The sequence below is a fragment of the Girardinichthys multiradiatus genome, chromosome 3 (genome assembly GCF_021462225.1).
Source record: "Girardinichthys multiradiatus isolate DD_20200921_A chromosome 3, DD_fGirMul_XY1, whole genome shotgun sequence".
In the NCBI taxonomy this organism is placed as follows: Eukaryota; Metazoa; Chordata; class Actinopteri; order Cyprinodontiformes; family Goodeidae; genus Girardinichthys; species Girardinichthys multiradiatus.
Genome location: NC_061796.1, coordinates 28,467,094 through 28,483,865, shown reverse-complemented (window position 1 = coordinate 28,483,865; position 16,772 = coordinate 28,467,094). Strand labels below are relative to the sequence as shown.

Sequence of the window (16,772 nt, the reverse complement as noted above, 5' to 3'; positions counted from 1 at the left end):
TGTCACGTCACCATCATGTAAAGCACTTTGAATAGTCTTGTTGCTTAAATAAGCTTTACAAATAAACTTACTTTGCCCATTTAAGTCATTGCTTAATTCCAGCAGTTTCAGTGAGGACATGTTAGTGATAACCTTAATAATCGCAGTACCCAAAACATTTCATTTAAAAAAAAAAAAACAAACAGCCGAAGCTCATGCTGTAAACAAGAATTACCCTGTCAAGCTGTCATCTGCTGCTGTGTAGAAATGCGCACATATTATCACCTTCCTCACTCAAGCGATTTTCCAAAGTGATTTTGGGCTAAATCCCAACATCACCTCCCCCAGCCTGCTGGGATTCCCACCTCTACGTTGGCATCGTCCTCCCCAAACTCCTACCTTTATTTAATCAAAAGGAATTACTTCTCAGGTGGATTAACAAAACACCATTTTATAGCTCTGCTGTTGGCTTAACATGCTCCCAATCTCCTGCAGGTATTAGCGTACCTGTCACGTGCAGCAGCCGCCACTGTGGGTGGATGCTGGACGCTTTGTGTGAAAGTCACTTTGAACTTCATGAGCAGAAATGAGATCTGTTTTTATCAATGAATATTAATCCATACACACACATATGTAGAAGCACAATACATGCTCTTTTTTTGTCATCAATGAGTGGCTCTTTTTTGTCAGCAATAGCAAGAAACAGCACCTGTCAACACCACAATGGTCATTGGTTTATCAGTAAATAAAAATCAGTGTGATTTTTAACCTGCTGATTGATCACAAACCTTTTAAATCAATCTATGCAAATCCTTATTGAAAAACTCCTACATCTGGGATTTTCAAACTTCATGTTCAAAAGAACAAATATGACTTCTAGATAAGTTCAGAGGTCTAGAGCGACTAGTGATGAACAAATCCCCTTTTATTAAATTTGCTTGAAACGAAGAAGCAAATAAAATTGCATTTTATGCCTGTGATTGCATGTTCGTGACCCTGAGCCGCTTTAACTAACACTGGAGAATAAGAGCACTTAAAAAACATTTTAACCTAAACTTGATAAACTTAATTACTTTTCCTGCCTCAAGAAATGAAACGTCTTTCACAATAGTAAAGAAAATAAGTAATCTGAATTTATTTGAATTGCAACAGGAGACTGTAACATAAAAACAACCAAGGTAAAACTTAGACATACCCAGAAATGTATAAAATCTAGCAACCTAGAGTGGAACTATCCACCTTCAATAAGCTGTCTAAAATGTGCTTAATTGTTTCCCAATTATATTTCAATTTGTTCCAGAATTCTTTTTAACTGTTTTTATCTTTTTACAATTACAGGTTTTAAGTCAAAACATTATTTAACCTAAAAAAGTATGTAAAATATAAAATATTAATTAAGGCTAACCCAAGTTCTTTTAAATTATCTGATATTTTATTGTTTTTGTAAAGCTAATTCATACCCCTGTTTCATACTCACCAATAGCTATTTTGTCCTTTCCCATGACCAAAATAAGGGCTCCACATCACAACCCAAATAAATTGTTGTTGCAGTATCAGTGTGTGCAATATTAATACTGCAGGAACAGTTTGACATGCACTATTTGTTAGTTAGCACATTGTTTATGGTCATGAGTTATTTAACCAGTTAGATTGGTTTTCACAGCAGTAGACTTCCACATCTAAAACAGATTTGTGGCAAAGAGATGAGAGAGATTTGAAAGCACACAAGAAAGACAGGAATTAGTAATACTTTATGTGGATTCCTCTTTTCCTGTTACATCGTTATTGCACTATTTTCTGATATTATGCAGCCTTAACTAAAACTGGCGTATCAGTTTATTTTTTGTTTTAGTATTTTTATGAATTATGAAGATAAATGGTCAATGCTTGCATGGATGCCTGATTGGTATAAAATATCCCGTGCTAGTCAGCACAATTTTGTACGTAAAACAGTTAGGTATAATGCAACCAAAATAAGGCAAAATGACCAACACCCCTCAGCTGTCTATGAGTAGTTTGGTAATAAATTAACTATGTGTTATAGTTGAAAGAAAAGAAACTCTTTAGATATTAATAAAAAATTCACAGGACACTTCTTTACTGTTACATTGTTTTCAATAATATTGTGATTTTGTTCTAGTTTTGTCCCCCCAACGTTTTTGGACAGTCTTCGAAGCTCCAATAGGAAAGTAATTTATTTATTTCTGAGGCACTCTCTTACTTGGAACATGGATCTTTCTCTTTCTCTTTCTCTCTCTCGGTTGAGGACCTTTGTACAGGGAGATACTTGCTAAGTCGCAAGAAGCTAGGCTAACGTTAGCTTACTCCCTAAGGGTTTTGATATGACTTGTTGATAGTGTGGCATGTTTCCTTCAGATCCAATTAATCATGTGAGGAAGAAAACTACAGGAAGAGTTGTTTTCCTGCTTCATCAACAAAGCACTTTGCTTTGAACATTGTTATTATTAATGACTGGTGTTACAACAGTTGCACTGGGATCAGGCTTCTCCCACACTGCTCTCGATTGAGCTTCAGCTTAGCATGCCCTAAAAATAAGGAACAAACTGGGCCTAGATTAAAAATCACAGACATCTCCAAGCTTTTGAGAAGAAGTAAAGGGAAAAGTGTCAGAGCCATGAACTATTATGTAGTCATAAAGATGAGTACGACACCATGGTCTTCCTGCAGGGAATAATAACCACTCTAGGGACACTCATTGGACCCCACAAGGCATAATGGTCAATAAATTGTATATGTGCATCAGCTGGAAATGTTTCAGATGAGAACCCTAGCTAAATGACTGTGGTAGCATTGTATCAGTGAAATGACAAACACCACAATAAATATAATGAAGCATGAAAGCATTTCTGATTGATTCTTTCAGCGTTACAAGAGGTGAAGGCTGTGTGTGAAGTGAGTGTTTTATTGGTTTTTGTGTGTTAAATAGTGTTCTCTGAGGATCTGTTGAATGGCAGTTTTATTATTGGATCAACATGTATTTAACATTCAGTGTGTATCTATTTGCTACTAGGCCATGAAGCCAGATTTGTCGATCCCACTAAGACTCTCATTAATGTCATTAATTGGATACCATCAACACACCTGGGTACTCATGCCAATCTCAGCAACCTGAGGGAAAACAACATGATGTGAACAATATGGGCACAGCTTGGGTGGACCTCAAATGAATAAGAAAGGTCTTATATCAGTTAAAGAAAGGATGCACAAAAAAGCAGTCAATCAAAGTCACTTTTACTACAAACATGTGAATAATGTCTGTTAAGGGGCCTGTTTGGTTGTTTTTCCATCAAACGAGGTTTTGGTGAAGCACCAGCTGTGAATAATCTGTAACAAACAGCAGCACTAACTCTGTGCTGGATAAGGGCAAAGATCCCCCTTTGTCAGAGGCAATGGGTAATCTTAATAAGATCAACATCTAGAGATGTTCATAGAGATGCCATTTTTTACCAATCCAAGAAAAGCCTCAAGTCATTTATGTACCAATATCATTTATGTTCCAAGACAAGTTTCCAGTCTTTGTGCACAGTCCAAGGCAAGTCCCCAGTCTTGCTAATTCAACTTTCCAATCTCCAAGTCTCAGGTCTGTCACTCCAAGTACTCCAAGTTTAATCTCAAGCTTCAAGTCAACTGTTCCAATGTTAAATCCGAAAGACTTTCTTCCAAAGTCAAATCCATAACTTACACACCAAGTCAACTCTTTAATCTTTTGTCAGGGTTCAAGTCAGGTTTTAAATATTTTTGGATTTAAGTCCAAGTCAATTTTACAGTCTTTCATCCCAAGTCCAATTTAATTCTCAGGTATTTCTTCTGAAGTCAAGTATCCAGCCTTTCATGTTAAGGTCAAGTCAAGGCTCCAGTCCTTTGTTCAAAGTCATGGCTGTGGTATTTGATCCCAATTCCTAGTCACGTCTTTCATTCAACTTCAATTCAAGTCTCCAATCTTTTATACCAAGTCCAAGTCAGTCAAAAGTCTTTCATCCTAGAGAACTTCCTCTCATTAGATGCATGCCATCTGGTCTGTCTGTGGGACTGCATTGCCAAAGGTTATGAATTTAAATTATACTGATTCGTACCAGTTTTTGCCTTAATATCATTAATGCTATATTCAACACGTGAACAACAAATGCCTTTCTGTCCAGAACATTATAATTTATATGCAATGAGACTGCTATGAACTGTATTGTTCATATTCACAAAGTGACATTTTTTCTCATCAGAAAACCAAATATGAGTTTATGTTTAAATAAAATAGCAATACCTAAAAGGCATGGGCACAGCCATGTTTTGTAACTTCTTGTGCATGTGCTAAGCTTTTCAGGCTTAAAACTTGAAGACTATTTATTGAATTATATAAAATTTATTCCAACAAGGTAAAATAAGCATCTTGAAACCAATTATATTTTTAGGTGCAAATGGTTTAGGTTTTTCTTTTCTCATTTCTTGCTTTCCTCTTTTCTTATATCTATTAACCATAAATTACATGGCTAAGATTTTCTTACGGATTTTTACCTGCATTGCGTCTGAGAAAAAACAAATGTCTCTCCTAACAGTGATGTGTAAGGATATTATACACATTCTTTTATGTTTTTTGCAGCTATTCAGTGGCAGAAAAAGAATAAGTATAATAATTTTCCTCAGTGCCGCATGCTAATGGAACAGAGTGTAGCTACTTCAAGCTGACTCCCTCACAAATTGATTATTATGTTCACAGGGCCACAGCTTAAATGAATATAGCACAGTCCGCTCCTTGGTTTAATGTTTAGTTACTTAAATTTGGAGTCAGTTTAATTTGTAGCGAAACAGAAGAATATAAAAGTGGCCTTTAAGTTATAGAAAAAAACTTCACTTAATCCACAAAAATATTAATAGTCTTATTGCTTATAAGGAAACACTTCTCTTAGCTAAAATATTAATTATTTTTAATGACATTCTTATGAAGACAGCCACAGTTGTTACTGATGTAAAATCAAACACAGCAGCTTTAACAACAACTTTAAAGCCTGACCTGTATTTATCTGACAGGTTTAATCTCTCTGAATGAATAAGTATGGTGCTGAGGGTACATTGAGAGGAAACCATTGCAGTAGTAGTTAGTCGTCAGGTTGTGTAACAATTGGTTAAGCACTCAATAATTTAAAGCAACTATATTGAAGCAGGGGAGCATTTCAAACCTGCAGAGCTGGCTGCCTTATGGACCGGGACAGGGAAATACAACTGAATTAAAATTTACATCTGTGCTGAATTTAACCAGAAATGTCCCACCTAATTGGACAGTGATTGGAACAGGCCAGTTTTTCTTTCATTTGATCTAATCGGTGATTTGTTTGTGAAATATTAAAAAATATTCCTCTTCATTAAAACAAGAAAATCCTATTCACAAAATCAGAACTAATGCCCCGTCACACTTTAGCGTATCTGCCATATGTTTCAGTGGCGAAGGAGGATAAGCTGCTTTTCTACACATTTACCTTCTAATATGCATAATGTGATCACCAGCTAAGCTAAACTGACAATGCTAAGAAATGCCACAGCACAGATCTCATATAACTTGTATACTAGCATACGTGCACTTCAACTTTCACGGCTGCTAAAGAAATAATGCAAAAATTACCCATTATTAACATTACTTAATCTCATGCAACACTATGAAGACGCGCTGTCTATACTGATAAAGATTCACTTGACATGGCATGTAAGATTCTTAAAACTGAAAGTGAAACTGACAGCACGATCTACTTTCTGATTAATTTGGATTATAATTTAACACTAGGGAGCCCTCGTACAGAATTGAAACTGTATTTACAGATGGTTAGTTGGCAATACAAATGAAAAAAATATAAAAATACAAAACAAAAGTGGCGCCACAGCAAAATTAATGTACCCCGCTCTGATGTAGCAAAACACTGTGACTTCCACAACCTTGTTCCAGACACATGTACTATTCAGAACAAAAGTGCAATAAAAGCAGAAGACATGCTTCAAAAATAAGATGGGACTTGATGTTCTATAAAATCACATAAATAATCTCAAAACCCATGTAGCACACATTTTTTCAATAGAACAGCATACATGGCAGATAGTGTAACAGCAGCTTTAGATGTACCAATAGCATGTTCTTTGATGCACGTTTTTGGTTTTAATAAAAATCTGATAAATCTTAGGGTGATATACTTTGATACATAAATTCTGTAAGGTTTAAATTCACTACCTCTACCAAAATACTGACAGCACATTTTATTATTTTATGTGTTATACCGTTACAGAAAGAAAATTGTAATTGGTAAAATCAAAATCAACACATCAGATCTCAAAGAAAACTGGATATCGGTCCTTGCCAGGGAAAGCCTGATTGGTGCATCTCTAAACTAAACTGGATTATTATCAGGGAGACCAGGACTTTATGATCTACTGAAACTAAACTGTTTTTTTTTTTTCTGTATAGTAATAAAATAAGATGTTATTTGCTGTAATACGGGTTGCAATAATAAAATAGTATAAATGAATCAAATCTGCTTGTTTGGGACAGGTTAAAGATCACCATTTTATTTTTTTTCATCTACACATTGTTCAGAGCTCATCAGCAGAAGACATAAGTGTAAAGACTTTAATCTGTCCTGGCTTATTAAATCTGGCCTCTGGTTTCTGCATATTGATATACAGGTCACTTACCTGAACCTCACGTGCGTGGTAGGCTATGATAAGGCCCAGCAGGATGACTGTGGACAGGCTGATCAGACACTTCAGAGCCAGAGAATACATGGAGCTCTGCAGAGAGACAAAATACAGTGATTAATATTATTAAGGACCTAGAAACAAATACAAATTGAAGATTGAATTTCCTGTGGTGGTTGGATGGTAATACTTGAAAAATAAAATCTCAGAACTTTTTAAAGAACTTTGTCACTCAGATTTAACAATTAGCCTGATTTATTCATTCAGGGGTCAATGTCATGTAGGTGTCATGTACAAAGCGAAGTGGAACTGTAATATTTGACCCATCAATACCTGTCTGGAGTCAAGCTTTAAATTATCTGCTTCTCTGGTTTGATAGTGATTATAATAAATGGTGAGGGGAACTTCCAATCAATACAGCTCATACTGTAGCACTTCAGTGGCTTCTTCTAAACTCGCCAACCTCTCACTTAGAGCAAAGCAAAACTTCCTGGTGCTATCATACAAATGTACGCAGAAACACACACTTGTTTTGTTTGGAATAAAATAAATGAATGAATGAATGAATGAATGAATGAATGAATCCAAGTCCCACAGTGTTATTAACAAAGAACAGGACCATGTCAGGGCCTAATAAACTTAATTTAAAATTCATTAGAGGCTAAAAGATACCCAATGAGCTACTTGTGGGTTTACTGATTGTATTCACTCAGATAACAACGTAAATCTCAAGATAACAGCAAGAAACAGTTTGACAAACTCACCTATAAAACTCACCAAAAACTCCATAAGTTTGTTTACTATTGAAACTATTTAAACAGTCTGATTTTTACAATTTGAGTATTCAGGTGTATCAGTGAAAAGGGGGATTTATTGGGCCTGATTTAGTGAGGTCACTCCGCTTCCCCTCGGTTCGTCCTTCCTCCTCTCATGCATTTCCGTCATGCACCAGGGGGTTTACAGACATTCTTTAGTGATTGCCATTCAGAGAGCCTTGCTATCTGTCAAATCATTGGACCCATATTTTATCAAGACAGCAAAATAACGCTTTCATTGGTTTGTAATGATGTATTATATAAAAGTGTTTATTTCTGAGATAGCGATTCTGCTATTTACCTGTCAAAGTTTTCACTTATACAGAAAACCATTTAAATTTCTATTTTGTGAGCTGGAACTAAGTAAGATTGTGATGTTAATGAACGTGTTTATGAATCCAGTGATTTCCAAACTCTAGGTTTTGCACTTTTATCTGTTTATGCTTTTAAATTGTACCTTTGTCAAAAATGCTACTGGATGGATTGTTTTAAAATGTGGTACATATAACTAACTTTGTATTCTCTGTTTTTACGTTAGACATGGACCGGGTCTGCATGATGGTGCAATTGTTAGTGCTGTTGTCTTGCAGCAAGAAGGTCCTGGGTTCAAATTCCAGCCTGCGGTCTTTCTGCATTGGGTGTGCATGTTCTCCAAGTGCAGGCAGGGGTTCTCTTCTGGTCTAACTTGCGGACAGACTGCCTAAGGGCGTACCTGTCACGTCAAATGAACGCTGGAGATAGACAAAGTGAACCCCACCCCCCGAGCATTGGATAAAAGCTGTATGTTTATAATGTAAGTTGCCTTTAGATGAGTGGTCTTGAACTGGCACCATATATAGAACTTTTTTATGCATGTCTCAAGATGACAACTTTAACAATTTTGACAAATTAGGGAGATGGTTTGCTCCAGATTGCCATAATCACATTAGCACTTTTCAGTTTAAGATTTTATTGCGAAATGCCTTGTGTGTATGCACAGTTAAATTCAATGAATACAAATATACGATCCAATGAGGCTCGTTTTTCAGTTTAAACGTTTTTATTTTTTTAAATAACAACCTTTAAGTAGTTATTAAATGTATTTTATATTATGTTTTTTGGTTAGATGTACTATTCTAGTCTTCAGTGTGGAGTTTGCATTAGCTGTAAGCAGAAAACCATAATAATTAACAAAAATAAAGGCTTGAAAACATCGGTTTGTGTGTCAATATTCTATATAGTATATAGTATATATAAGTGTTTTACTTGCTGAATTTTGTTACTAAAATAAATGAACGTTTCAATAATATTGTAATTGATTTAATTAGCTATAGGTATATGACTGAGCTCAACTCGATTATAAATTAATTAAACTGGGAGCATGATGAATGATGAATAAATGAAACTCTTTTCATTAAATCCAGTCAGGAGACAGAATTTAAATTAAAAGTCAAGTTTTATTTTACTATTATGTGTAAATAGAAACAACATTTAATCAGTGCAATTCAGAAATTGATTTAAAGCAGGTTAGAACAGTAACATAATTTTTGTATATTAACAGATCCTTTATGTAATAAAAACAGATCCTTTTATGATAATAAAACAAATACCAACACTTCTATGGTCAAAATGTAAGTTTTTAAGGGGTTCTCAGCAAAGTGGTTTTAATTGGTGTCATGAATCTGAATACTTTTTTTGTCAAAAGGTCACTCTTTGATCTAGCTCACATTAGTCATTCAGCAGTAAAGATTAATTTATTGGCCACTATTCTTAGCTACAGATTAATATGTATGTGGCGCTTGGGTCAACAGGACAGACGCCAGAGCATATCACAGTATGCTCTCACAGACATTTGTTTTAAAGATTCATCTTCTTTTTGGTAATTTAGTAGAAATATTGGCAATAATAAAACCCTTCAACCTAGTTTGATTTTGGGCTATATTTTCCCCAGGGGGAAATTCATTTTCACAGCATAGTGTTTTTTTTAACAGACACACCCTAACTGGAAGAGAAAGACAATAACTAAATATACAATTCATTAGGTGCACCAGTTCAAATACTTTTTAATGCCAAGATGCCAATCATAGAGCGGGACCTCAAACCACACTCCTGGCGGCTAAAACCAGGAAACTGAGGCTGCAATTCACAGAGCTCACCAAAATCGGACAATAACAAATTAGAAAAAATGTTTCCTGGTATAATGGGACTTAATAACGGCTCTGACATTCAGATGGCGGGGTCAGAATTAGGTATAAACAAAACATAATCATGGATCCATCCTGCTTTGTATCAAAGGTCCAGGCTTTGGATGTTGGTGTTATGGTGTGAAGGACATTTTCTTTCAAAGTATCTATCTTCCATTAGATACTTTCAGCAAGATGACGGACCACAGGTTCTCTGTGCTCCAATGGGCTCCACATTCACTACATCTCAAGTCAATAGATCAGTCATTATGCCATTAACTGTCCTTACAGTTTGTTAATGGCATAAAGCTTCTCTTCTAGATATCGGTGATTTGAGATGAGATGATTGTCTGGTAAGTGTCTTGTGAGGCTTTGAAACTTGTCCACTATACCTACAGTCTGGTTGTTAATGGGAGTGTTTTTGTTGAGGTAATGGAAAATTAATGGTTAGGCATGGCTATTGCAAATATTTTGAGTGACTGTTTTGACAAATCTCAGTATTGTTAGGGAATTTTTAAAATCTTGAATTAATGTTGCTTATACAGTTATGATGCATTCCTCCTCGGTGGGGAGTCTTGTCAGCTTTAAATTGTAAATATTTGTTTATAAGGTGCACAAAAGCCATTTACTGAGATCAGTGCTGGTTGAGCACTAGAGGGCACTAAATACAAGAAGCTAAAAGCTTCTTTTTTAATAAATGTATTTTGAAAGCAATGGAAAACTTGCTGGTAGGCAACGGTAAAGTTCTAAGCCCAAAAACAACTTTTTCAAGAACTTTCTTCTTATTCGCTCTTAGCAGTTCTGAATAATTCCGAACTTTCCTGATGGGACTGGGTCTAAACACGCTTAATGTACGGTTTAGGTTAGCATTTCTACCTGGTCTCAGCAGTTGGTGTGTTTTTTGGGGCATTACCCTAACTGTCAACATCAGGGAGAGAGAAAGTAAGCCAGGATGGTTGAGCATAGGGAAGTAAGGGCACTGGCAGGGGCGTGGTCAAAACCTCCTGAGTTGTATATGCCTAGGAGGGCTTGGAACCCTTTTAGAACTGCTTGGAGTTCTAGTTTCTTCATTCGCTAGTATTACGGTGGAAATGCTCTTGTATAACAGTATGAAATGTGTTGTAGTAGTCCAGAGAAGGGCAATGTTGGCTGTGTCATCTAAGTATTTTCGGAATAAGATGGTTGGTGAAGAACTGAGAGTCGGTATATAGTCTGCATAGAAAAGAGCTCAGCACACACCCCTGCGGTGCTCCAGTGTTGGTTGCGAGTGCTGGTGACACAGTTGTGCTCATCTGCATAAATTTCAGAATAATGGTTAGGAAGACATGAATTTCATGAATGAGACAAGATGGCATGTGAAGTAAATATTCAATCATCAGGTGCCTTTGGATGCCACTGAAAGCAAGAGAAGTTGACTAAGAGGATGCTGACAATGGTACCTGGGGGTTCAATTGCTGAGGGAGGATTTGTAACAGGCTACAGCATCCCCTGTGCTGCTTTTAGCCCCGTATGCAAAAGGAGATGAAATCTTGTTGAGCAGTGCCAACAGGCAGGATTGTATTCAACAGCAGTTTCTCCAAAGATTTAATGATAACTGATAACAGTAATTGGTGAGCTCTATGGGCCTTGATGTGCAAATTTATTTCCAGATGGGTGGCAATGTCATAGTCTGATATGACTTAGAACAGTACAAGACTTCACACACTGACAGTGTGTGAATATGTGTATGACTGATTGTAGGGTAAAGCGCTTTGGAGTTCTTGGACTTTAAAATGCTATACAAATGCAGGCGATTAACCATTAAGGAGAGGTTTGAGCACTTTTGAGTATTTACAGCAAAACAGTGTCTTTAGTTGCTGTAAAATTAATAAGAAAAACAGCATAGATGACAGATTAAATGTAGTAGTATGCCACTATTTATCAATGCTCTAATATTTACAAATAAGAGAATGCATAAATAAGCTCTTTAATGATATCGTAGTTGTCAAAACCTTTTAAATGGTTCCGTTGATGAAGCTTGTAGTAGTCAATATTCTGATCTCTTCAGCCCATACTTGCTAAAATTATTAATTTGCCCACATCAGCGACCAAGGACTAGGTTTAGAATTGCAAAGTGTAACACGCACAGGCACAAACAGCCTCCAAAGTACATTCATCACTACCTTCAACAAGGTCAGCAGCTGTCAGATAACCGCATGAAGACGAGATCCGAGCCACCTTAAGACTGCTACACTTCAGATCAGAAAAATCTGTAGGATTTTGAGAGGGACTCTGCTAAGTATTCATCACAGAACGCTCTACACAGCATTTTGAATTCATAACAATATATTGCGAGTCAGCCTTGTGGAAAATGGGAGTGTGTTACTGTGTTTATTCTGAGTCTCTGTAGACTCATCCTGGCCTTAATAGCATTAATTCAACATCAAACAAACACTTAAACACACAGTCTTGTTTGTTAATCCTCACAGAGCCTCTTCTTTGTTGCATTTATTTTCTTTCATAATTACAAAAATCTGAGAAAGCTCTTTACAAAATGGTACAGCAATTCCATTATTTAGTTGATACAAAAAAAGCAAACAAAAATCACTTGATACATTTGGTTCTGGGTCAGTGCACAATGCTGCACAAGCACCATCTTGTTTGTCCTGCATCAATCTCCCTCTCCGCTGCTAAAATCTCATTTGTACCCTCCGAAGCAAACAAGGTGCAAGGAAAGCCTATGCTGTGGTGCTAATGAGAAAAATGCAGGTTTTCAGCTTTGGCTCTCAGCAGCAGCAGTGTGTCTGCTTAACACGGTCACACTGACTGAGCTGAAATGTGGCAGGCTTGGAGTTCATGTCATCTCTCTCTCTGGTCTCATTCTTCAACCACCGGTTGTCTACGTGCTGTTCCTCCTTTCATTTATTTTCATATCTGCCTAGTATACTGTCACGAATGTCGAGCTTCTGGTTTTCTCAACACCATGACAGAAAATTCTCAAATCCAATGAAAAGCCAATCAGAAATACAGCACCTTGCATACGTACATACCTAAGGAGGCTTGTCAGATGTTCTCATGTTACAACAACAAACTTCAATGTATTTTACAGGATTTTATTTATGATGGACCAACACAAATTAGTACATAAATTTGAGGTGGAAGGAAAATGACAAATGATTTACAAGGTTTTATAAAGAAAATTAAAATTGTGGTATCCATAAAACTTTTTTCCACCTGATGTCAGTCAGTCAGTCATTTTCTACCGCTTATTCCATAGTGGGTTGCAGGGGAGCTGGTGCCTATCTCCAGCAGTCTAGGGGCGGGAGGCGGGGTACACCTTGGACAGGTCGCCAGTCTATCGCAGGGCAACACACAAACAACTAAGCACACACTCATTCATACACCTAAGGGCAATTTTAGAGTGACCAATTGACCTAACAGGCATGTCTTTGGACTGTGGGAGGAAGCCAGAGTACCCGGTGAGAACCCACACATGCACGGGGAGAACATGCAAACTCCATGCAGAAAGATCCCTGGCCAGGAATTGAACCCAGGACCTTCTTGCTGCAAGGCAACAGTGCTACCAACTGCACCACCATGCAGCCCTCCACCTGATGTATTAGTTGTAAAACTTTTCTCTCTAATTACTAGTCAACTAAAAGGTGTCCTGTTAACAAATTCCCCCTTCTAAGCTGTGGATTTCTGCTGCTCCTCCAGAGTTACCATGTGTCTCTTGGCTGCTTCTCTGATTAATGCTGTCACTTTAGGTGGACAACCATGTCTTGGTAGATTTGTGGTCATGCTGTGCTCTTTCCAAACGGATCATCAGAGTGCGCCATGAGATGTTTGGGATACGTACTTGGTCTTCATGATGATGTTTATCCACTTTCTGTAACAATCCACTGAGGCCTTCACAGAACAGCCGGAAATAAATTACACACAGGTTGACTTTATTTACTTCAGACCCTTGATTCACAAGGTGTTATTTAGGAGCATCAGAGTAATGGAGCGGTTTATGTATCCACATCATATTTCTCAGAATTTTTTTTAAACAAAGATTTTTGAATCTTCACCATTATTCACCAGTATGTTGAGCTATCACGTAAAAACCCCAGTAAGGTTTGTGCTTGTAAAGTGAAAAAAAAACGTGAAAAGTTTATAGGTATAAAACAGACAAGGTAAAGCTGTAACAAAATTGCAAGGGGCTGTTGCAAATTTTCTGGTTGAGCAGAGTAAATAAATGTAGATGTGAATTGACTTTGAATCTGTCTGTATGATTGAATTGGATTAAATTGACTTTTTTGTACCTTGAGGTGATATTTGTTTTGAATTTGCTCTATACAAATAAACTGAACTGAAACTGAATTAACTGTTGAAAGTCCCAGGTTTTACGGACCATTGAACCTGATTACGTTCCTTCCATGTTTGTGAATTCCTGATCTGTTTTTGTTTTTTCTAAATGTGATGGCACAGACAGTAGAAAGTGAAACTGTCACATTTCTCTACCCAGTTAATGTTATATACCATTTAAAATGCATTCTTTTGTGGTCTTGCTGAGAGAACTGGGGATTAGGGTAGCATAAAACCAGCAGAGAACCAGCTGTTCTGCTGTGTGAAGTTCAAAAGCTTGTCATCTACCAGCGCCTCCAAAATCCACTAATTGATGACAGGTTGTGGTTTCACAGGTGATTTAATGCCAAGAAATTTCAAGGGAGCTTTCCATGACATGCTTACTTCTTCAAATGTATACCTTGTGACAGTATATTACCAAGTCTAATTACTTTATTTCATCTCACGTTCCTGGTGGAGCTATTTTAAAACCCATTTCTCACATGGTCACAGTGTAAAAGCTGCTTTATGGTAGCTTGCTCTCATTGTAAAAACCTGGACGTCAGGAGAAATACTGAGTAGTTATGTATGTGAGGCTGCATGAGAGGCAAGGGTAAAAGCCTAAATAGGCCAGGTTCTGACATGACTAACAAATATCAGACAGCTGTGCATGCTTACATCTGCTTACAGCCAATTTAGACACACCAGTCAATCCAACATGCATGTCTCTGGGATGTTGGAGGTAAATCATGCACCTGGAGAAAACCCACGCAGGACTAAGGAGCACATGCAAACCCCACAGAGAAAGGAAGAATGGCCCCAGCTGGCTGCCAGGCCTAAGCCAAGAGGTACTCGCTGAGAGGCAAGGTAACCACCACATCCTCACGCTGCCTCGACATCCATACTGATTGGCCAAATAAGGCTGCTTCTGCCGGTTATTACTCAGTTGTACAACCACAATGCTGTCTGACACTTTGATAAAAACTGAAAAACCAAGAATCAAAGCTGTGAACGCAGTCATAACCATAAAATATAGTGCCTCCTTTCTCATAAAGCAACATGCATTCATAGTTGGTTATTAATGATATTGCATAAATTTCCGATGTTCTGTGTACTGCGTCGGTTGACCTGGTTTGTTCACTACCTGACAGAATATGGTGCATTGACCCAGTTGTACTGAGATGCTGTACCCTGGGTCTCTAGAGCTAAAATATACTCATGATTTATTTCCTTTTGTCAATAAAACTGTCAATGAAATGTCATTTAACTGAAAAAGCTCAAAAAAACTTAAACCCTTTGTGATGAAAATTGAGTATTCATTTTTGAAAAAAAAAACTGTGATGGCAGATTTAGATGTTAAGATTATTTTTAGTCAACCAAGATAATAAAACTATGTATAATTTATACATTTCAAACATTTTTTTCTAATTGCTGACTAACTTTTTTGCATGTTTCCATTGATATTGAGACAATTTATCTTTGGTGATGAGCACCAAGTCTTTGAGGTTGGGTGGCCTCCTTGCCATCACCCTTATCTCTAGCTTGGGACTCTGGCTGGGACAACTACAAAACATCATTATCACCTTCTGACAGAAGAAACTTGTTAAGAAATTAAAAAAAGATTACCTTAAACCTAAATCTGCCAAGGATATGAATAATTTGGGGCTAACTGCACAGTTTATTCATATAATAAATAGCATGTAATCTTCAACATATATAAATCCTGGGAAGTCTTGTTGTCACAGTTCTGGTTTTTTTCAGTTTTTAATCAATGCTCTGACTGCAGAGAAATGCAGGTTTAGGCAAGTTTGGGCTGATTTTCATTTTGAAGAGTGGCTAAGAAAAATGGGCCTCTGTGTCATGTCCCATTTACACCCAAAGGGGCACACAAAGTCATCAATTACTGATTTAAAGTTTCTAAAATGTCTGATCAACTTAAAAAAAGAAAAGTATAAATAATAAAAATTCTCATGTTATTTAGGTATTTTATGTTTTATTACTTTTATTGATGTCAAGAATGGTAACATCAGGGATTTTGGGACAACAACTAAAATATTTCTTTCTTATTGTAGGATTTTTCCCATAATCAGTATATGTAATAAAATAAAAAAAATAATAAATAATAAATTTTAATACAGATTTATTTTGCAACATTCTATACATATTTACCATTTGTAAAGAGATCTGAATCTCGGTTAGGATTCTAGACAACCAGCAGAAAAAAAGGGAAAAGTGTCTTTTATAAAATGAATGAAAAAAGGCTTGATTTCACTTCTTTTCACCTAAAAGTCCTGATATCGGAGACTCATAATCATACTCTCACGATGGGAGATATGAATGCAGCAAAATCATTGCTAATGTTATGTCTAACATATGATGTGTCTGTGGTGAATTCAGGATGAAACTGATTAGATGTTGTTCATCAAGATAATGGACCACTACTCCCGCTAATCTTGTAAATTGCAGTTTTAACTTTTCTGGTTGCATACAGATTAAGTGAAGACAGTACGAGTCAGTTAACATCAGCAGTTCTGATGATTGCAGCTTGGTGCATGTGGGTACAGATAGCCTTGTCCAGATTCCTTATCTGAAAGAATCGTTTTAAGATATTTCCAAAATATGTGTGATAAAAAGATAAAACTAAAAAGACGCAACTGATTGATACGTCTAAAAAACTTGAAGTGACATATCTGTTCTTTTATTCTGGCAAAACCATGAGGGCGATGTTTAAAAGCAGTAAATCAGTAGGAGCTAAACAATAAATCAAAGTGTCGTCAGCAAAGAAGTGAAAAGCTGTGTTCGGAGGCTCTTTTCT

General features: G+C 36.7%; 1 protein-coding gene across 1 annotated transcript in view; it reads right to left on the bottom strand.

The window, feature by feature from the left end:
* Positions 1-16,772, bottom strand: part of kcnn3 (potassium intermediate/small conductance calcium-activated channel, subfamily N, member 3) — a 115,420-nt gene that overhangs the window by 79,770 nt on the left and 18,878 nt on the right. Inside the window, exon 3 of the mRNA XM_047361961.1 lies at positions 6,670-6,765. Coding sequence (XP_047217917.1) covers positions 6,670-6,765 — 96 coding nt within the window. The remainder of the gene's footprint in view (positions 1-6,669; positions 6,766-16,772) is intronic.